Source organism: Macaca mulatta, chromosome 5 (assembly GCF_049350105.2).
Source record: "Macaca mulatta isolate MMU2019108-1 chromosome 5, T2T-MMU8v2.0, whole genome shotgun sequence".
Classification (NCBI taxonomy): domain Eukaryota; kingdom Metazoa; phylum Chordata; class Mammalia; order Primates; family Cercopithecidae; genus Macaca; species Macaca mulatta.
In genome coordinates, this window is record NC_133410.1 from 71,772,957 (window position 1) to 71,797,244 (window position 24,288).

The 24,288-nt window shown below is 34.9% G+C and overlaps 1 protein-coding gene across 8 annotated transcripts in view; it reads right to left on the reverse strand.

The window, feature by feature from the left end:
- ADGRL3 (adhesion G protein-coupled receptor L3) overlaps window positions 1-24,288 on the reverse strand; it is an 854,829-nt gene that overhangs the window by 308,592 nt on the left and 521,949 nt on the right. For 7 of the 8 annotated variants that reach the window (XM_078001870.1, XM_078001869.1, XM_078001868.1 and 4 more), the window contains one exon: window positions 13,727-14,527. In XM_078001870.1, the coding sequence (XP_077857996.1) occupies window positions 13,727-14,527 (801 nt within the window). 8 annotated transcript variants of the gene reach the window in all.

Here is a 24,288-nt window from a genome sequence, read left to right on the forward strand (position 1 = left end):
GGTTAGACTTATTTTGCTATCTAATTAGTCTTACTTTGTTAGAATTGGAAATAACTATAGAGAATAAAATTACTCCATTATTATTTCAAACATAGAATCTAATCCTGTTCTCTGTCTTTGAAGCTTTATTATGTCTCTGTAAAGTAGACTAGATCATGCTCAATTTTAGCATCCTCCAATACCTGACTATAACTCTTCAAATTAATGTTTCCAGTTTTTCTCTCACCCTCTTAAGTTGGTACCACTGAGGGTTAAAACCTTACTGCTCAGGTCTTTGTTAGGAATATCTAAAGAAGCCCTGGACATTGAGACTGGAAACTTCCATATTTTGCTCTGAGAAGTAACTGTAACCCTTTCATCACCAGAGGCATTCAAACTGCAAGCCAGGAAATTTATTGAATGACTACTTCCATTTTCATGCTATCATCTAAAGTCACTTTGAGCCAAATGTCCTGAAATCTTGAGTGACTGCTTTCTGGAATCAAAAACAGGGTTTACAGTTTGTTCTAACTAGTTATCTTTTTCATTTTTTTTTTAATAGAAATGTACCTTATTAAATGCTTGATTGTTCATACCATCTAGAGGAGTTCGAGGAGGGAAGCACCCTATTTGTACCTTTATGGTGTCTCCCGAAATGAGATACAATTATTTCACTGAACTATCCTCTTCCTAGGACTGAGAGACTTGTTCATTGGGATACAGGACAATCTACCAACTCAGTTTTTGGACTGTAAAACTTCCTGTGGGAAGTTCCAGTTGGAAGAATAACAGATTCAGTACACAATACCCCCAAATAGGGCACCTTTGCATATTGAATACATCTATATTTTTGATACAGGATCTTGCTCGGTCACCCAGGCTGGAGTGTAGTACAGCAATCTTGGCTCACTGCAACCTCAGTCTCCCAGGCTCAAGTGATCCTCCTACCTCAATCTTCTCAGTAGCTAGGACTACAGGTGAATGCCAGCATGCCCTGCTAATTTTTGCATTGTTTTGTAGAAACGGAGTTTCACCATGTTATCCAGGCTGGTCTCGAACTCCTGGGCTCAAGCAATCCACCTACCTCAGCCTCCCAAAGTGCTGGGATTACAGGTTGTGAGCCTCTGTGCCCAGCCAGCATACTGAATATTATAAGCTGAAGAGAAATAACTTTTACAGGAAGATATTTCTGACAGTCCCCTGAAGCAGAACATAAGACAATCCTGTAAGAAGTACTCCCCAAATACTCAGAGGAAAGGAGCTTTCTTATCTGTGAGGATGAAGGAACGCTGAGAGAAGTCTGAATGAACAGAACTTGCCAACATTTCTCCAGTCTACAGCTTTTAACTCATACCCCTTTGTCCTATCACATTTTTCATGGTTTTTCATAATAATAGGCTTATTAAGCAATATAATAATAGGTGATATAATAGGCTTTCCAGGCTAATAATAGGCAATATAATAAGCTTTCCAAGCCTATTATAAAAACACTGATGTTTAATCACTTTGGGGGTCTTTATTTCCTTAGGAAGCCTCCTATGTTATAAAAAACTTCTATTAAATAAAAGCAACAATTTCTATTCTTTCTCTTGTTAATCTACTTTTGGTTACAGAGCCCAAGCTGAGAATCTATAAGAGCAGGAACAAAATACTTTTTTTTCCCTAGGTAACTATGGACAAATTGCTCTCCGAGTGGTTACAACATTTTATACTCCAACCAGCAGTATATAAGCACTCCTCACTTTGTCCTTAATCATATTGTTAACTACTCAAGGTTAGTTAAATCAATCCTGGGAAATAACTTTTTAAAATAAAAAAATGCATGTTCTCTCATCACTTTCTTTTGAAGAAAGTGAGATCATCCATTACTTGTTCATTTATTTTCAAAGAAAAAATGTGTATTTCCCTTTTATTTCTCTTTTCTTTTCTTCATTCTACTCTTCAGCTTTTCACCATTTTGTCAATCCTGCCCATAGATTGTAAGCATGAGAGTGTTGTTAGCAATACATCTGAATGTCCAGTTTACAGCAAAATTAAGAACATGCATATAATGTATGCTAGAGTTAAATATAATAAATATTCAGTCTCCAAATCTCTAGTCTTTCAATTTGTTCAGAATCTCTGCAAAAGTTTCTAACTCATCTTTCTAATCCTCCAATAATTAAATCTTTGTTTCTTCAAATTTGTCTAAGCTAATGCATACACATACATACAACAATCCACACACCACTGTATCACTATCTTCTGTATGCTTGTGTGCATTATATACTTTTTTCTACTGAAAATACAAAGTATTTCAGCTTTATAATTCAGAGTTGAGCCCAAATCTACACTTACAAAATGGATTCCTCTGGGCAGGAGACTATATCTCTGAATCTTAGTTCCCTTCTCTGTACCTAATAGTGTTCAAGGGTTAAATATGTAATCTCGAAAGAAATAATAAATAATAACTTATAGTTTTTAGTTAATCAGTGAATAAGGGGCAATAACATATTTCAGATGTTATTTATTTAAAAGTCATACCTTATTTTCATTTAGAATAATAGGTTAAAATTACCATTTCAGTCTCTGATTTGAAAAACTAAAGCAAATTCTTAACTCAGGAATTTGGGGGGAAGGTTTCGAGATGAAACTGTTTCATCTCAGATCATCAAGCATTAGATTATCATTAAGGAACACGTAATCTAGATCCCTTGCATATATAGTTCGTTATAGGGTTCTCACTCCTATGAGAATCTAATGCCACTGTTGATCTGACAGGAGGCGGAGCTCAGGCGGTAATGCTGGCTCACCTACCGCTCAACATGTGCAGCTCAACTTCTGCTGTATGGCCCTACTCCTAAAAGCCCACGGACCACTACGGAGGAATCCTGCTCTACAACACTGGTTACTGTTTGCTTGTTCCGATTCCACTTCAAGATTGACATGTCCTTGTTGCCTTGCATTTATTTGCTCCTTTAGCTTATCTGCTTTGACTTCAGTTCTAATGTATGTCCACTGCTTTCCTGCTTTTCCCCTTGTTTCTCAGTTGTGGCACCTGTATTCTTTTAAATCCCTGATGGAGGCAACGTGACAAAGCAGAAAGTCAGGCAGACGAGGATTCTAAATGTATCTCTGGACTACGTATGTCACATTTTAATTATTAAAACTCTCTGATGCTCAATTTCTTCATCTGGTAATGAGTATAATTGTGTCTTTGAACGATTATTGTTAGATTCAAATCTGATAATCTTTGTAAATGGTCAGCAAACACCTAAAAAATAGTAGGGAATACTATATATATATATATATATATTTTTACCATCCCCTTTTTTCTTTCTTCTCAATTTGTTTTTAATAGACTCTAAGTTCATGACGACAGGGCCAGTGCCTGCCTTGTTCTTTGTTGTAACAACCACAGAACATAGAATAGTGGCACGGTTCAGTTCTACCTAAAGACGTAGTTCCTGACTGAAGGGAAGAAAGAAATAAAAACGAATCAATCAATGAATCATCCATCTTCTGATGTAAACCCAGTTTCAACTCCTGCTTCTACATCTCACAGCAGATCTGACTTTGTGCATGAATTCCATTTTTCATTTTTGTCTTTTTCTGAATTCTTTCAATTCCACTTTAAACTACCTCACCACAAACTACCCATGGCCCTCAGTGGGCTTCTCATAAAACACGGAAGTCTAAATTTTTATTTACTATTTAAATATGCATGCTAACAGCCAAATTATCGTAGATATTGAAAGGTTTGCCATGTTTTAAACATAATCTATTTTATATTTTTAATGAGTAGTGTCTTTCTAAATATAGTACTATTATCTTGTTTTGAAAGGCAAAAGTTTCTTCAAAGACATTTCTCCCTTAACAAAAAAATTAGCATTAGAGATAATTTTCAGATAAATCTTAATGTCAACAAATACCTTACTCTTCACTTATACCTGTATGTTTTTTGGAGAATTGTTTTTTCTAACATTATTGAGAAAAAAAAAATAAGTTTTAAGGCTAAAATATTGCAGTCACAAGGCATTTTATATAGAAAGCACTGGCTAATTTTAATTTGTATCTTTGCTAGTATAAATAGATGCAAAAAGTTTGGCCATTGACTTGTACTATTGAAAGGCATAATGAAAAGCAGCCAGAATTCTTTTTAAGTAAATAAGATGAAGTATTCCCCATTTGTTTTCAGGGAAATCAGTTAACATACCTCATCTTGTAAAATTATATAGTATAGTAGATTTTAACTGTCATTTACGTGTCCTGAATTATTTTGTCATTAATCATTAGTATCCGAGAATTTAGCTTTCTAGTGGTAAAGTAGTTATTAAGAAGGAAATACCTTTGTGCTTAAAAACTCATACTATTGCCCGTCAAGCCTAGTCCAAGGTATTTGACCACTACTTAAAAATGCAAAAAACAGACCCGGCGTGGTGGCTCACGCCTATTTGTAATCCCAGCACTTTGGGAGGCCGAGGCGGGTGGATCATGAGGTCAGGAGATCGAGACCATCCTGTCTAACACGGTCTCTACAAACCCCGTCTCTACTAAAAATACAAAAAATTAGCCCGCCAGGTCTTTAGTCGCAGCTACTCGGGAAGTTGAGGCAGGAGAATAGCATGAACCCGGGAGGCAGAGCTTGCGGTGAGCTGAGGTCGCGCCACTGCACTCCAGCCTTGGCGACAGAGTGAGACTATGTCTCAAAAAAATATAATAATAATAATAATAATAATAATAACAATAATGTTAAAAACAGAGAAGTGAAGCAGATGTCTGACTTGGCTATTGTAACAGCTATTATGTAATAGAGTCTACTCTCACTTACCTATGCTAAGATGGGTAGAAGCATAGGACTCTAAGGTGGAACCCCTAGATAATCATTTTTGGCACTGTTACCAACCCTTACAAGATGTGCCAATAAAGAGCAGCAACACTATTCCAGTTCCACCTGCCTGCCCTCTGCTGGACATGCTAATGAGCAGTGAAATGGCTACAGAAAGGACAGCTGGTGTGAGAGGGAAGCTTATGCACAAATAAGTCATCTTTCTTTATTACTGTAAAATACATGTAGAAATGATTTTGATTACATGTCTAATAATTATACATTTATCAGGGACATCACTCTGTAGAAACAACTAACGTTAGAGCATTTGTGAACCTTTTTATTCCTTATCGCTTCTCTCATCCATTTGGAAGGTCACCTAGTCAGATGACTAACAAACAGTAGGTTCAGCTGTATAGCTAAGTTCAGCTTTACTTTGTACAGGACTGTGATTCTTTTACTAGAGCCTGAAAGGCAGATGCCATTCTGGGAAGTTTTACCCTCAATTATGAAGAAAGAAAAATACAGGAAAGGTTTTTTAAAAAGTGTAAGAGAAAATTCAGCTGCTGTGAAGTGGCAATGGGATAGCTCTTGCAAATTTCGCAAGCTTTGGCTGTGCTCCCTGAAAAATCAGCAGCAGCAATGTCCTTCAGGCAGCAGCTGTCACTGCAAGCAAAGCAGCAGCACTGGAAAGAAAAAGAAGGGGTTCCTCTGCAGACAGAGAAAACAGCTGATGCATAAAAATACAGATAGGGCTGAAATTAGCAACAAGTTGCTGACTATTTTTTTCCTTTTTGTAAAGTTCACTCAGCTACTAAGATAGATGTAAATTAAACTTTAGAGACAATGTGGAATCTCAAGTGGAACTGTGAAGGAATCATACACATAGGCTGAAGACAAGTTTGATTTAAGATCCTACTACTTTTAGGCTCTATTTTCTGACTAGGGTGCACCATATTTAACTAAACCATTCAGGAAGCAGATTCAGCTACCTATTAAACACGTGACAGTTTCAAAATGTTCAGGATTCTCTGCCCAGTACTCACATTACTCAGCTGTCATAGTAAAGCGCTCAGATATATGATGTGAAAATTACATTTTAACGAGGTGTCATGTGTGTTTAAAGTTCTTATTCATCACTACACAGCCACAGCTTTTACTGGAGACACAAATGTACTTAATTTGCATATTATAAGGACAGAAGGTGCACCATATCCTCATTGTTAAACTGTTATGTGTAGGCTTTTTGTTGGTTTAGAGTCTACTATCTTTAGCGTACATAAGAATGGTTATATTTACATAATCTCAAATGTCTTTCAAGAAAATGTGGATTGTGTTTGGGAAGCAGAACAGCAGGTAACAAGACAGTAGCTACATCTCTTTATCATTCTATTGTTAGTACTTATTGCTGGATGTGTTTTTCACTAAATCTCAGTAGATTTTTAGATCTGTTAGACATACTAATTTTAGGAAATTTTTGAAACTCAGCTTCTCTGCCTGTTATTACCAATTTGAACCTACTTCCCCATCCTCCTTCAGCAGGAAATACTGAAAAACATTTGAATATTTAACAAGGAAAATTAGACTCTTGATGGACAGCTTAGAAACAAACTGTAAGAGTCAAAGAAAATACCTCTCATCTAACTCCTCTTTATTAATGAATAATCAATTCAGCAGAAGGTGGTTTGGGAGAGAGAACAGTGAAGGGTGAAAGTCAGTCAAAACCAGCCACTAATCATAGCTAAAGGCAAGTGATGCAACTATCTGACTCCCTCCCACCAGTTGCATCAGGATATAGCATATGGTTTTAGAGTTATGATGCCCATGTGAGAATCACTCAAATAATCTGTGAAACAGCTAAGTATGACTTGAACATTTTAAATGTACATCTTACAAAAAATAACCAATTAAACGTTATAATAAAGGTATACTTTTATATTGTATTTTATAAGCTAGAAAATAGGCTCGGTTGAAATTGTATCTGAAGAAAATTCTAGATTTGATAGTTCTGTATCTGGTGCTCTGCCCAGAAAAAACAGAGGAAGTGCTTTCACATGTACTTTGTACTCAAGTGCTAATGCTTAAAATCATTTTGGTACCTGTGTACAAAGCTGAATCACTGGTTCTTTAGACAAAACATATTTTCAAGAGAATACAACTATTACGCATTTCTAAATATAACATATTTTCCATTTTCTCCAAGTTGAAGAAATCCCTACAATTTGTCAACTAAACAATTTAAGAAAACGTTCTTAATATAGAATTCTTTAAACAGTTGTCCACTTTCTTCCATACTGTAAAATCACTGGCCTTAATTTCTTCTGGAAGCAAACACATTAAGTATTTATGTACTTTGGTACTTATCTTTATCACACACTAAAATGCCCCTTAGATTACCAAAGCTCACAACAACGTGAGTGAAGGAGGGGAGAAGCTGGAGGTACAGGGTGGGGGTGTGGAGGATGACTGAGTGACTTAATAAAACTTAGATTATAGATTCATGTGCTGACAGCGAAGATGACTACCTGAGGAGCATACACATAATCTTAGTAAATCACATTTAGAAACTATACTCCTATTCACCTAATATCTTGAAAAAGCAGATTTAAAAAATATAGTCCATTTATCCATTTAATCACTCAACAGTCTTTTAAAAGCACTATTTATCAGACACTTTAAGAATTTGTAGACGGGCCGGGCACAGTGGCTCACACCTGAAATCCCAGCACTTTGAGAGGTCAAGCTACTCAGGAGGCTGAGGCTCAAGAATCGCTTGAACCCAGGAAACGGAGGTTGCAGTGCCACTGCACTCCAACCTGGGCAGCACAGTGAGACTGTCTCCAATCAAACAACAAAAAAAAGGAATTTGTAGAAGAAACTGATAAAACAAGGCCGGGCGCGGTGGCTCAAGCCTGTAATCCCAGCACTTTGGGAGGCCGAGGCGGGCGGATCACAAGGTCAGGAGATCGAGACTACAGTGAAACCCCGTCTCTACTAAAAATACAAAAAATTAGCCGGGCGCGGTGGCGGGCGCCTGTAGTCCCAGCTACTCAGGAGGCTGAGGCAGGAGAATGGCGGGAACCCGGGAGGCGGAGCTTGCAGTGAGCCGAGATCGCGCCACTGCACTCCAGCCTGGGCAACAGCGTGAGACTCCGTCTCAAAAAAAAAAAAAAAAAAAAAAAAAAAAAAAAAAAAAAAAAGAAACTGATAAAACAAAATCAACAAGATATTACAATGTGAATCAAAGTCTAATTAGTTCCAAAAAAAACTTTTTATAAAACATTAGATATTCTTTGCATTTGTGTCTTCCTTAATATGTGAAATATAACTATATTACTTAAAATTTTAAGAAATTATTTGCAAATCTATTTGCTATATGAATGCTAAATAGCAGTATCAAAATAAGTTCAGATTTATATTTCTACCAACTTAATGCTGGGAAATGACAAAAATGTTGGCAATTTTACATTTAATATCATGCAGAATAAGTGACAACAGGATGGTGTTCCAAAAGTAATGTTTTTAGGGAACATAGTACATGAATTTTAAACTTCTTCTAAAGTTTGCCAAGAAAACTTGGCCAATTAATGATTTTTTTTCTAGGAGAAACTTCACTTACAGTCTCTGAAAACATTTTAAATACAATTTTAAAAAGTCAATTGAAATGAATTTATTAACATAGCTATTGTTGAAAACAATGTTTCACAGATCCTACCATTTCCCAAGACATTTCTTCTGAAAAATAACGCAAACATGTATGTCACACAATTGAGCAGCTCAACCAAAGGCAGAGAAATTTAAAAATGTAACAATTAAAAGTCTGGGGATGAGTGTTGGGAAAAGTAAGGAACTAGGATTAATAACTCCTGAAACCACTTTTAGAATACTTTGAGGAGTTGAGCTTTTTTTTTTTTCATATTCTTCCTCCAAGGTTACCATTTCAGACTTTAAAAATGACCCTTGTAGAATACAAACTAGTACAGCCACTATGGAAAACAGTGTAGAGATTCCTTAAAGAACTAAAGGTAGAACTACCATTTGACCCTGCAATTCCACTACTGGATACCTACCCAGAGGAAAAGAGGTCATTACACAAAAAAGATACTTGCACACATATGTTTATAGCAGCACAATTCACAATTGCAAAGTACGGAAATAGTTCAAATGCCCATCAATCAATGAGTGGATTAAAAACAAACCTGTGATATAAATATATAGAATAGAACACTACTCAGGCATAAAAAAAGAATAAATTAATGGCATTCTTAGCAACATGGATGGACTTGGAGACTATTATTCTAAGTGAAGTAACTCGGGAATGGGAAACATACGTTCTCACAAGTGGGAGCTAAGCTATGAGAATGCAAAGGCATAAGAATGATACAGTGGACTTTGGGGACTTGGAGGAAAGTGTGGGAGGGGATGAGGGACAAAAGACTACAAATTGGGTTCAGTGTATACTGCTTGGGTGAAGGGTGTACCAAAATCTCACAAATGACCACTAAAAAACTTACTCATGTAAACAAATACCAACTGTTCCTCAAAAACTTATGGAAGTAATAAGAAAAAAAAAAAAAAAAAAAAAGAATGATAAAAAGACTGAAAAAAAAAAAGGCCCTTATAAAAACAAATCATTTGATTTCATGGTTGAAGAGTAGATATAATTTTTAGAGTACAAATACATCATGTTTAACTTGTAATACAAACTACAAATGATGCTTGTATCTAGAGGTGCTAACATCTGGGCAATTTTGGAATAAGTTATATGAACTGAAGTACTTTAAAAGGGCCTTCATTTAGAAAACATGGATAAAAATGGTCCTTGTAGGGTTGGTGCAAATTTATTAGGTTGTTACTGTATTGTGCCTATTACATACATTTTCTCATTAAAAGAAAACAATAGTCTTGTGAGGTTGGAGTTATTTTTTTCCATTTTATAGTCTGAGGAAATCAAGATTGAAGACTGAACAACCTGCCCAGAGTCAAACAAGAGACAGAGAGAATTCAAACCTACATCCTTCTGATTCCCAAGCTCATGTTCAGAAGCCTATGCTACCTATGTGTAAGCATCACCAAGTGTCACCAGAGGATCTTTATATACCCAAGAGAAGCATATTTGCCTTTTAGTTTTCAACACCAGATCTTTTTACAAGAGACATAAAACATAGAAACCCCTTTACATAAAAACTTCAAAAGAATGAATTTTCATTGATTAGAATACAGTTAAAATCATCGCAAAAAGATTTAGCCTGCTACCAACAGATGGTAATGACAAATACACTTTGGGTTGATAGATTTAGGATTAGTTTTTGACTCTAACATATCTGTAATAAGTTGAGGGTTTCTGTACATAGACACATAGGACCCAAAATAAAATGGCAATAAAAATTCACTAAAGGCAATTTCTTTGGGGGGGGAAAAAAAAAAGTCACTGTAACTTACTAAACAAAAATACCCAGCTGAAACTGTTTGTATGAAATAAGAAAAGGCTCTACTAACGTTAATTGAAATTTTCCTATCAGCACACATCATGCATAAAATTTATTTCTATACATATTCTTTCCACCCCTAAACTGCAATAAGTCCATGCTAAAGCACTAGCTTTTCAATTTGAGCATTCATGCATGAAAATTGATAGTTTTTTTGTGATTATATTGACAAATTTAAAGGGTGAAATTTCACTATTTGTAAAACAGACAAAGTCTTAATTGTCATTGTTCAAAATGAATGAAAATTCAATCTCCTGACTTAAGTTAGGAATTCATTTTAAAAGCTGAAGTCTATCACTTCTTAATGTTTGCTACTTCAATAGCATCCTTTTATTTATTTATTTATTTATTTTTTGAGATGGAATCTCGCTTTGTCACCCAGGCTGGAGGGCAGTGGCGCAACCTCCGCTCCCTGCAACCTCCGCCTCCCAGGTTCAAGCGATTCTCCTGCCTCAGCCTCCCTAGAAGCTGGGATTACAGGTGCCCACCAGCTTGCCAGGCTATTTTTTTTGTATTTTTAGTGGAGACGGAGTTTCATCATGTTGGCCAGGCTAGGTTTTTGAACTCCTGACTTCAAGTGATCCGCCCACCTCGCCCTCCCAAAGTGCTGGGATTACAGGTGAAAGCCACCTCGCCCAGACTTCAATAGCATCCTTTTAACAAATAATAGGCACTAGTACATGAGGGAGAGACGGCCCATATTTTAACTACCATAAACAGACAAACAAATACATTTTAAAAAATTAAATGAAGGTGTAATTTTCCTTATGTTCACAATTACAATAACTCATTCTCTTACCCCCTCCATATATATGTACACATATATGGAGGGGGATATGTACATATATATAGATGGGGATATGTATATACATATGGAGGGGGATACATGCATATATTAATATATAAACATATAACCACCATATGAATATGTATACTAATACACATGTGACTATACATGTATACATATATATATAGTACACACAAAAAGCATAGTCATATATGTGCATGAGTATATATATTCCTATGTTTATTATATGCTAAAATTGTGTGTATGCTAAAAATATTTTTGGCAAGTTTTTAAACACATGGGATTATGGTACCATCTTATTCTTTAAGGATAACTTAATAAAACCGAGTTAAGAACTTGCTTTAGTTTATCATATCAGAACCTGAAATGGTAATTAATTATAACCTATCTGTTACTCTAAATAAAAATAAGGTATGATCTTTTAAATAAATAAAACTTGAATTATGTTATTGCCTCTTATTCACTGATTAACTAGAAAAAGTGTTATTATTTATTATTCCTTTGAGATATTAGAAATCACTTCCTGTTCTAGTTAAGAGTCAAAAAAGACTAAGAACCATCCATAACAAAGTTTTCACTACCAAATATAAATTTTAGTTTAAGAATATCATGACTATGAAAGGAGTGTCTTCCCAGATACTCTAGATAATGGATTATTGATCGGGTTTTAAACTGTAGAATGCAGTGGTTTAAAAAACAAACAAAAAACCTTACCTGTACAGCAGTGAGTCAGATAATAGAGTTGGTCTAGGAGATGTTGTTGAGGACTTAGGTGAAATTGCTTTTGTTGCTATTGCATATTTAGTCTTTTCTTTCCGTAAAAGCTAATTCAACATAATATCAGCATTGCTGATTGTGGAAACAAGTGCTGTCACTCTGACTGAAGCCTCTCCATGATTAGAGAAAATACTAAAAAATAATTTGTCATCCTATCTGAATAAGAAGTGAAAAGCCATTCATTCATTCATTCATTCATTCATTCCACAAGAGTGATTGAGCCTTATTATATATATGCAATGTATTATACTAGAGTCAGAGAAGACAGAAATAATGGTAAGAGAAAAATACAATAAAAGAAAGGGTAAGGCAAAGCCATTGACCATAAAAAAACTTAGGATCTAGTTCAGTAAAAAGATATGCATATACTGGACTAAGAGGAATGTTGTGCTAATAAAAGAGTAGTTCAACACATAATGCAGAAAATATGAAATATTAACAGGATTACATTTTATTTTAGCAAAGGTTTTGTGCACGTCACTATATAAAGAACTAACCTGCTGAAAATGACAAATGCCCTTCAAAGAAGGAGTGCTAAAAATTGGAGTTGAGCAAAACAAAGGAAAGTCAATTCCTTGTAGTTACACATTTTTAAAGCTGAATGGCAAAAATAATTTAATTTTTGAATTGCTATATTACTGTCAAAATTCAGACACCCCTATCTTAGTTTTCCATTATACTTTATCTTGGGGAAGACTATTATGACTAGTTGATATGGTTTGGCTCTGGATCCGTACCCAAATCTCATCTTGAATTGTAATCCCCGTATCCCCACATGTGGAGGGCAGGACCTGGTGGGAGGTGATTGAATCATGGGGGCAGTTTTCCCTGTGCTGTTCTTGTGATAGTGAGTAAGTTCTCATGAAATCTGAGCGCTTTATAACAGAGTCTTCCCCTTTCGCTTGTTCATTCTCTTTTGCCTGCTGCCATGTAAGACACGCCTTTGCTTCTCTCTCACCTTCTGCTATGATTGTAAGTTTCCTGAGGCTTCCTCAGACATGCAGAACTGTGAATCAAGTAAACCTCTCTCTTTTATAAATTATCCAGTCTTGTTTATGTCTTCATAGCAGTGTGAGAATGGACTAATATGCTAGCTAAAAATTTTAACCTTTAAATTAAGATAATTGTGTTGAGTACATAAAAATGAAAAAAATTAAAGCTATTTATGATTGTCTTTAAACAACATTAAAAGGAAATGGTATGTTTTTAATGGAAAAAGGGCGCTTGTAAAGAATTGCAATTAAAACTATAAAAAATTCCAATGTCTTATAAAAATCAAGATATTTTTTCCTGTATTTATCAGTTATGAACATTTTTCTCAATATACCAATTAAGTTCATTCAGACACAGGCACACTCAAACTGACAACTTTCCCAAAAGGGGAGGTCATATATGATGCTCTCTGTGAGGTGAATACATTAGTGCAGGCTCCTGAAACATAATATCAAGTTAACCCTTTGACATGTTCCAAGTAGACAGCACTTCAGTGAGCATTTCACAATTAATTAGACAGGCTGGCATTCTATTTCAGCAATGGTTTTGTGCAGTTCACTACACAAAGAACTAACCTGCTGAAAATAACAAACACCCTTCAAAGAAGAAGAGCTAAAGACTGGAGTTGAGCAGAACAAAGGAGAGTCTACTTTTCGTAGTTACAAATTTTTACAGCTGAAAGTGATCAGCAGCAACCTTCTTTAGAGCAAAGACAAAGAACAATTTTCAGATACACAGGCCAGAAGACCACAAAGAAAGTTAAAAAAACAAAAACAAAAACAAACAAACAAACAAAAAACCAACATAAAATGAACTTGCTGAGAACAAACTGTAAATATTTCCCCAAAGAGTACCATAAAAGGTTGAACTTACCTGATCTACTATCCAGCGGTCCAAAATCCAAAGAATATTTCACGACATGATAGTTATTCCATACATAAAGCAGGTTGTCCCTGGGGTTGTAATCCACAGCTGCAATGTACTGGTATGAATTGGGAAAGGGTACATCCACCAAACTATCCTTGCTTTGGTCAGTGTTGTAAATGTAGTCAATCTTATTTCCAGTGGCCTCATTGTCATCATCCTCATATACAGATTTGACCACATACAGAATTCCACAAATCATAAAGGCATTGGAAGCTGACCTTTTATCATATGCAGTATCCCATGTTCCTTCGATCCGTAGGGTGTAAGGGTTCAACTGACTAATGACAATTTTACCGTTGTTTTGTTCTGTTGCATAGATTACCCATAGCCCATTCTCATCTACTGCCAGGTCTATGTCAGATTTGCCTCCCCATCGGTAAGGGGAGGTATCATGGTAATTGGCATTTGCTATGATAGCCTCTCCACTCTTTATCCTAGTCCGCAAATCAAACTTTACTATGTTCCTGGTGCGCTCTTTGTTGAAGAACAAAGCTCCATCATACACTACAAATCCTGTGCCATCCACCCTATGAGGGAGCTTGTAGGTTGTAGTTGGTCTTCCAGCAATGAAGTCATCCTTGGATGAATACTCAGTCAGGGTATCAGTTCTGTAGGGAGTCCAGGGCATATAATAAATCTTGTCAGATGCCTGCAGAGGGTCTTTGCACCACGCCCCAGATTGGTGGTCAGACTCAAACAAATGTTCACTCTGGTATACTCCTTTTAGTAGTCCAGGACAAAGAAAAACTGTTGGAAGGGAAACAGTTAAAATAAATAAATACATTAATTTCATATTTTGTTATTTAGTCTTATTTTTCACCAAATGGAATGCAACTCTAACAGGAGATACCCACCATCACTTATTTTGCTGCATTCTTTTAAGAACACAAAGTATTCTTCCACATTAATTTTGGCTTCATTTCAAAATCATTTTGATTTCGATAACTGAAAAATATCTAGCCTTTTTGTGAGTAGCTGTGCCTTCCTGTGATTGTTACCTTTGTAAACACGCTACAATATTTTTGGAAATATATATTAGATGTGACATATGTCTACGTATTCTATAGACATATAAGAAACACAAATGTTTATACACAATACTTTTAATAGTTCACTGAAGAACATATTTCAAAACAAAAATTATTGTTTCCATTCTGATGAAATTAGCCATTCAGTAGTTATCATTAAGAAACAGATGAATATCCCATAGTAATTTTTTAATAAAGGAAAAGAAAAGCCCTGTAATACAGGCCACTGAATCTTTTAGCAAAAAAGCTCTCAAAGTTGCTACAACACACACAGAGCATGCAACCCACACAATTAAAAATGAGTGATGGATGGATACTGGAAGGAAAAGAGAAAGGAAGAAAAAGAAAGGAAAGAAGGAATAAGGAAAGAAGAAAAGGTGAAAGGTTACAGAAAAGAACCCAAGATCTAGATTTTAATCAGTTAAAAATGTCCTGTTAAATACAGTAGTATTGGAACTTAAAAACATGTACCTTTTACTGTTACATGAAAAGAGCATTAAAACCCAAGATTACTTGCTATAATATTTTGCTGCTCATACTTCAGAATGAAAATGGCTAGGAATCATCTGATTCACTTGATTTTTGTATGATTCAGTAGCATATCATGTGAATGGTGGTAAGAAAGCCTGGCTGATTCATCTGCAGTGAAGGGGCTATAAAGCAATGTTTCCCAAAGGTTGGTCCTTGAATCACGTGTTTCAAGTGGCATAGCTAGATGTTACACAGAAAGAAAAAAGGGATCTTTACCCACATGTGTTTAAGAAATGTTATATTAAATATAACTGTAGCAGAGATTCTAATAGCATAGGTACATTCGTGAATCTCCAAGGCGGAAGTGGGAAGGGTGAGCAAATTTCACACACTAATTGGATCATGGCACCTTTATTATAGAGCTTCTTTGGAGTATAGAGTTCCACTGAACCTACTATGGGAAACACTGCTCTAATATATTTGCAAAGCAAATACACTGAAAAATAATCATGCAGTCTACTGTTATGTTTGGAATGATTAGAAGTGTACTGGGTGAAAAAATTAGAAAACCACCGTAATTTGGACTTTGACCCTTTTTTAAATGATTAAAGTAGTATTATTTTGGCATTAGTGATTAGCTTTTAAACAGCAACTATAAGCATAAATGCAATGGAAAACAATCTAAGATGAAACTCGGGTAGATTTTGGAGATTATCGAAAAGAAAAGTATATTACTAAAATGCCTAAAGTTTTACTTTTAGAGAAATAAGAAGTTTGGGAACAGGCTAACTACCAAAATCTTCCATAGCAAGGACAGAGGGCCATCATCAATATACAATCCATAATAATATTGATTATAAGAATTTCATATGCTTGCTATAATTATAAAGGATAGGTATCCATTGTTATCAAAACTGTATATAAGCTTTATGCTAAAATTAATAATCATCCTTGATGACTAAAGTAATTTACTTTAGGTGGTTCGGAAAACTATTTCCCTTTTCCCCCAATAGTTAAAAATTAATGGAATAGGGAAACCATGCCAGAGCTATGAAAAATTGTCTAGTATAGAAATAAAAACAAATTAAAGCAACTACTATTCATCACCATGAGTTGGATTTCTAACTACTCAAAAATAAAGGGGAATAAAATACACTGTGGAAACTTTTATACTACTAAACTCTTCTTAGATAAAAGAAGCTGACACTTGTCAGTAATACAGATTAAAGTGAAGTTGAGCAGCAGAAGTAGTAAATAAATTTTCATAAAATAGATAAGAATTAATAACAAAATTATTGTAACTAAATGTTAAACTGTTAAATAACTTAGCCTATAAATAGTATATAATTTATGAAAGGTATTTAATTACCTTTTTGTTCCACTTCTATTGGAGAGAGAGAAGTAAAGAGAGAAAGGAGAAAAGAGAATAGATTAATGGTACGGTATTGGCCAAGCACTTTTTATTCACCTCTTCCAAACTGAAAGTAAATAATTTATTTCACTCATACTTGCTTTATTGAACATTATATGTTTTAATAAACTCATCTCTCTAATACAGTTATTTAAAAATAATCATATTATATTCTTTAAAATATATTATAAACTTTGAGAAAAAGGGTAAAAATTAATCAAACTATGATTAAATAAACACACCATTCCAAATTACAGACATAGGAAATGCAATATTCATAATAAGAACACAAATATTTCCATTTGAAAGGCAGGTCAATAGTTACACAAAGAAAGCTTTCAAATAGTTTGACTAGTCTCACTTATAAATATTATAGTCTATACCACATAATAGTTATGTTTTCTATGCATTTCAAAGAGTTTGTTCAGAAGAAGAACTACTCGGCAACTCATTTCCTAAGGCCTAAGATTTCCTGTAGCTTGTCAGTCTTATGAGAAATGCACATCATGCGACTACACATTAATGTGGAATGCTCTTACCCTAAATAAATTGATTTGGAATCCTTATTGAAGAAACTTTTCTCCCTGACACTCAGTAATATTTGATATTACTGTGGAAAAAATATTGTGTTTCAGAAAAATATGTTATCAGAAGGTTTAGAAAAATAATGAGCCACTGGCTCTGGTCATTTCTGAAACTCTTAACAGAGTCAACATACACTTATAAAAATAGAGATCCTCAAACATGTTATGTTTATACATTTCAAATTAAATTCCATAATTATTTTTAAGGTATTGACCAATATAAGTCAGTAAAAAATTTGGAAAATTGTTAACATATTCACAAACTCAGCAAGCAGCATCTCTTTATCTTATAAACATTTTGTTTCACCAAAGACAATGTGCTATATTCTAACATGAAAAGAGGGACCAATAAGAAAAAAGAGGAGAATGTCAGGGAAGAATAGTTCACAACACAAACTTCAAAAAATCACAGATTTCAAGTGATGTAAAACTAAAGCAATTTCAGTGGAAGAGATGAACTCAGATATTATGCACAATAAATAAATGTAAAACTGTAGTAAGATTTCAAAAACAAGTGAGAAATACTGTTTGGGATAATTACATTTGGGTGATATCTTTATACTTTGATCTAAGCTTGCATGTTTCCAGTTATTGTCAAATCCACACTCGTTTCTCTCCAACGACTTTTTTGAAGCCTCAATATCATGTTGCAAAGTGATACTGAGTAGTGATATTCCTCAATCTCACCAAGGAAAAACTGGCATATATCAAAAGTTCTGCTTAGAAAGTTGCAAATAAGGTTATCAAATTTTAGATCCTTCATCTCACTAATAAATATTATTATGTTTTAAATAATTTCAACTTTTATTTTAGAATCAGGGGTACATGTACAGGTTTGTTACATGGATATATAATGTGATGCTGAGGTTTGGGGTACAATTGATCCCATCACCCAGGTAGTGAGCATAGTACCTAATAGTAAATTTTTCAACCCTTGCCCCCCTCCCTCCCTCTCTACAAATATTATTTTTAATGATATTTCTTGGATGCTTTTAAAAACTCTATTATATTGTCATAATTTATCATCATCCTCAATTATCTTTATTGAGTAACTCCAGGGTTTACTGGACCATATGTCTCAAATAGGCTAATACAGGCATCTCAAGCCTTATCTGGGATGCACTTCATGCTTATACCAGAATAATAATAAACCTGTGTTCAGACTGACAACTAGAAGAAGCATAACTAAGCACCTTAACAAATTGCATAATTGATAGTCTCCAACGTGTAGATTTGAGGCCCATTATAATGAAGGCTGAGGTTGGGGATAGAAAGTCATACTAGAGTTGATATTTTTCAACTACTAGCCTACAAAGAAGTTTTCAGAACTAATTTTGTTCCTTGAAATAGCCTTAGATAGAGATATATTTCTGATAAATACACACACAGAGAGAGTTTTACATTCTAAAACACAGAAATGCACGTTCATGGAAATTTAGTCTTCTTTCACATAAAACTCATACACAATCTTATTTTTGAGTGGAACTATCCTAACTTCTTTGTGAGTTTTATTTATCTCTTCAACAAATATTTAATGATGAAGGAAGGCTGTGTGACAAAAAAAAGTATTGGCAATGGTATCTGTTATATTCTTCAAATATTATCTTACACTTTAATGGAAATTTTTATTTTTTGAAGAGTTTTAACCTCTATTAACTCAACTGCCATTTAGTAAAATTTTGGTTTTGATTCTCTGGTCCTGTTTAATATCAGAGACACTGGCATAAGCTGTACAGTAAATAAAGCTTGCCTCTGTTGATTGCTGGTTACTCAAAATGAAGATTTATTAGGCTGTTGTGCTTTGGAGAAAATTATTATGATCTTGCCCATGTCATGACTGGCTGTAGCTCATTTATCATTTATTTGATATTTTCAAGACTGAAGTAAAATAGTCCTATAATTTAAGTTGAAACAAGTGCATACAAATCATATTCCCGTAACAAAAACTGGCAAGACAACATAATTTGTCATTGAAAAGCTTAGTAACACTAAGGATTGGCCAGTCATTACCTATCATTTAATTCTGATTCTAGAAGCTTCCCTACACTGAATAAATAATCAAATTACATGAATACAAGAAACAAGCACACTACTACATCCTGCATAACCACATAATAAATACTCAGTGAATAGCTCTTGAATTAAACACATAATCCAAATAACATTGAATAATTTTGCTTCTTGATATTTAAAGCATGTTGTAGAAAGAAAAAGTGGTGAAATAGAATCTGCATTCACTATATAAAATCATATTGCAATGCATTATCTGCATAATGTCTGTATATTTTAATAGGTGGGGAGGAAAGTAAAATTTATAAGCAATTTATATCTCTAACCCATTAAATGTAAAACTGGAGAGCAAAAGAAGAAAAAGTATATGGGTGGTATTGTGGGTTATACTGGCAAAAAACATTTGTTGCTATGAAACAGCCTGCAATGATCTAAAAACACAGGCCTAAAATACTCTCTTCCCTCCTCTCTGTAATAAGATAATAAATAAATGAATTGCATGATGACAACTGTGTGAGGGCCTTTTTCAGGATCTCTTGTTTTTTAGTCTAGTCCAATATCCTGAATTCTGGCATAGCTGTCATTGTTCATTTCCAAAAGTTTTTGAAACTAGTTTGTCTCCTTTTCTCTCTACACTTTTAATTTCCAAACTATTTTTACTGTGCATTCAGCCTCTATAAATCTGTTTATATATTTCCTTAAAGTGATTTCATCGTTATCCTTTGTCAAACTTAATGTCATAAGCTATATCCTGTGGTTAGAGTAAATGACAAATTCAATTAAGGAAAATTTTATTCTGTATCAAAGAAAGAAACAGGTAAAAATGACTAGTAAATTTTCCTCTATATTTTCCAAGAGTTCATAAAATAGATACAATATATAGTTATGCTACTGTTTTGAAAAATAAGATATCTGTTCAGCCATTTCTGAATCATATGCAATACCTTTGAATTGCATTGTTTAATTAGAAAAGGCATGGATCAGAGAGCATATGTATGTATTGTCAAGCTTTTTAAAATTACATTACAAAATAGAAATACATTTGTTGCATGCCAAAAAATGTTAATGCCATAACTAAGAATTATGAACTTGTATTCAATTCTAATGTTTAAATTATCTTTTCTTTTAAACTACAAAAATCATAGAACACATTTTCTATTTACAATGTAGAATGTTACAATCCAATAATGCCCCTATATTTCTGTAATCTATAAGGAAAAAGACACTTATAGGGGACATAACATGGTAATAAAATATTAAATATTATAAACTTTTTTTTTCATTGCAATGTAATAGTATTGTTAACAGAACAATTGTCCTTATTACATTTGGTTTAGACTGTTAAAATACACTTGGGTACCCTTATCACATCCCAGCGGGGCAGCTGGGATATGGCAGAAAGGCAAACTAAGAAAGTAATAAAAAAATCACAACCAGTTACCTATAAGTTGCATAATCAAAAGCTCACAATAATACAGGTTGAGCATCTCAGATCTAAAAATCCGAAATAAAAAATGTTCCAGGCTGGGCACGGTGGCTCACGCCTATAATCCCAGCATTTTGGGAGGCCAAGGTGGGTGGATCACAGGAGTTTGGGAGTTCGAGACCAGCCTAGCCAACATGGTGAAACCCCATCTCTACTAAAAATACAAAAATTAGCTGGGCATGGTGACCCATGTCTGTAATCCCAGCAACTCGGGGGGCTGAGGCAGGAGAATCACTTGAACTCACTTGAACCCAAAAGGCAGAGGTTGCAGAGAACCAACATCACACCACTGCACTCCAACCCAGGTGACAGAGTGAGACTCCATCTCCAAAAAAAAAAAAATGTTCCAGTGAGTATTTCCTTTGAGCATCATGTTTTCAGATTTTGGAGCATTTCGGTTCTCCAAAGGCCACTGCACCCGACCTTAAGTAGACATTTAAGTGCAGGCATTCTCATTATCCCAACTTTTCAAATGAGGAAACTGAGGAACAAATATCATGGCTCTATGGCTAATAAGTTTAGGTAGCTAAGCTTTGTTTAGGTAGAGTTGAAACAGGAATATATTGAATATATTTTAAAATCCCAAACATCAGAAATATGAAACATTACTGATCCCAAGCATTTCGGATAAGGGATACTCAGCCTATACTTTATATATGAACAGCATTTTATAATTTAATAAAATGTTTTCACATGAATCACCTTATTTAGTTATTGAAGAATTAACAGCACAGTAATGTGATGCAGTATTTATTATTCCCATCAGAGAAGAGTAAAGAGGGTCAAAACACTAAAGGATTTGACCAAGGTCAACCCTGGTAGGTGGCACAGTCCTGCCATTTGTCTAATACCATACGCTGACTCTCACAAGGTACAAACTCAATGAAACACAGTTTAATTGTTGTACTCTTGTTCTCCATTTCCTCCCTGTCATCAAATCCTTGAAAAAGCATACTTTAGAAAAGACAAAAATATAAATAGAATCTCCCTGAGGGTAGGCACTATATCTGGTATAATATTCTTTCATTAAGTACTGAAATTTTGCATACAAAACCAATGAATGTTTAAGTAGACCTTTCTTTTTTTCTTTTTTTCTTTTTTTTTTTTTTTTTGGCACGGAGTCTCGCTCTGTTGCCCAAGATGGAGTGCAATGGCGCGATCTCGGCTCACTACAAGCTCCGCCTCCCGGGTTCATGCCATTCTCCTGCCTCAGTCTCCCCAGTAACTGGGACTACAGGCGCCTGCTACCACGCCTGGCTAATTTTCTTTGTATTTTTAGTAGAGATGGGGCTTCACCTTGCTAGCCAGGATAGTCTCGATGTCCTGACTTTGTGATCCGCCCGCCTTGGCCTCCCAAAGTGCTGGGATTACAGGCATGAGCCCCTGCACCCGGCCTTAAGTAGATATTTAAATGCAGGCATTCTCATTATCCCAACTTTTCAAATGGGGAAACTGAGGCACAAATACCATGGCTCTATGGCTAATAAGTTTAGGTAGCTAAGCTTTGTTTAGGTAGAGTTGAAATAGGAATCCAAGTTTAGATATTATTCATTATCGATGTTCAATAAGATAAAAATTCATCTTATTCATCTACAGTGCTCAACACATAAACAGAGCTTAATTAATATTTTCCATGCTTTGTGCAATGACTAAATGGCACTATGGTATTTTCAAAGAAAGGGACTGACTGACACACTTTTCAGTGCTATCACCCCTTGAGACTAGTGTACTAGTGTTACAAAGCAACTCTCCAGAGAAGATAAAATAACAGGGAAAAAAAAAAAAAAAAAAAAGGTTTCCAGATTTCTTGACCAAGGGAAACCAAGATTTCTCTTATCACTGGAAACAAACCTGTGCTGAATAACTCTCATGTCTCCCTAATTGTTATTATTCTGAAACAGATAATTCTTTTTCCATTTCACTTCCACCAAGAAATACAGAAGCACTTCAGTAAATAGAAATTTAAAAAAAAAAAAAAAGTGAAGTTCATTAAATTTTTTGGTATATTGCGTATCAAAAATTCTGACAGACATCTGTCTCTTTCAGTAAATAAAGTACTAATCCTTTATTTAATGAGAGACAGGAGTAATCTCTGCAACTCAGCTTCTAAATTATGTTTTTCAAATAATACCCACGCATCACTGAACAAAAGTGCTGCTCAAGCACCTTGTATTACAATGGCTTTATATAATTTGTTTCCAAAATTAACACCTCCTAATGAATTTCATCCTGGAGTGTGCAGATTGAAAATGTCAATAATTCATAAAATGCTTTTGCTAGCCACATTCTAATTTAAACACTTAAATGCAGTATCTATAGATGCTACAGAAACTGAGATGGCCTTTTATTTTGCATTAACATTCCATGCCATTGATGTATCTGCAAAACCTTTCAGACTATTAATTTAGCTTTTTAGAAGAAAATGCAGCTCTCTTAGTAGACTCTTTTGAGAATCTATTTATAATAGCTTTAGTAAAAATAATAATTTTTCAAAGTTATTATTGGTAATACTTAAAGTTGATCCATTTGCTTCTTCAATGATGTACCGTTGTTATAGTGATTTGTTACTACTGTGTGATAACCACATGGCATTTAGAGTTGCTAAACAAAAAACAAAGGCAGAGTTACCTCAGATTGTATAAGACTAAATATGCATGTTTATATATTACATCCACTGAGTGCATCTGTGGAGCTCCTGTTATGTGCAACACACTTAAGAGCTGTAAATAGAGACAAATAGTAACAATCATAGCACTTAATAGTTACCGAATATGTACTCTGTGAAGAGTCAATCTGTGAATTATTTTATTTCATCCTCATCGAAACTCATGACTTTGGTGGTACTATTATTACAGGAGTTATTAAAAAATTATTTTAGGTACGTAGAAAGGGTAAGGAGTCCTCGGTAAGGCTTTTTCTTTTAATAAAAACAGTTCCCAAAACATTTCTAATAGAAAGCGGTTTGAAAAGCCTGATGGGCAAGCATTGATATGCAAATGCTGGGGAATAGAAACCTGATCCACCCAACATGGCGGTTCCCACCCTCTTCTAGTCACCACATATGCCAGGTGTCTTGGCTGCCCCTGGACACCACCACCTGTGCAAGACATCATGGCGACCTGCATCTGTACATTAAATGGCTAAGGTGGGAGGGCCAGTTTTTTTCACTGCTTACGTGAATAGTACACCTGGTAAAACCAATCCCCGGGGCCCTATGCAAATCAGACACTGCCTCCAACAGCCTCCCAGTATAAATGACTGCTTTCTGTGGAAGGGGCAGGGGTTTTTATCTGTTCAGAGCCCCCACTCCCTCTGTATGGGGGAGCTTTATTTCTTCCTTCTTGCCTACTAAACTTTCCTCTCCTTAAAACCACTCCACGTGTGTCCGTGTCATTAATCTTATCGGTGTGAGACAAAGGGCCCTGATGTTTCTCCGGTCATCGAAGCCATATGACTACTACGACCATGCTATAAAGGACAAACTAATCTCTGCATCAGGGAAATTGTAGTCTAATAAT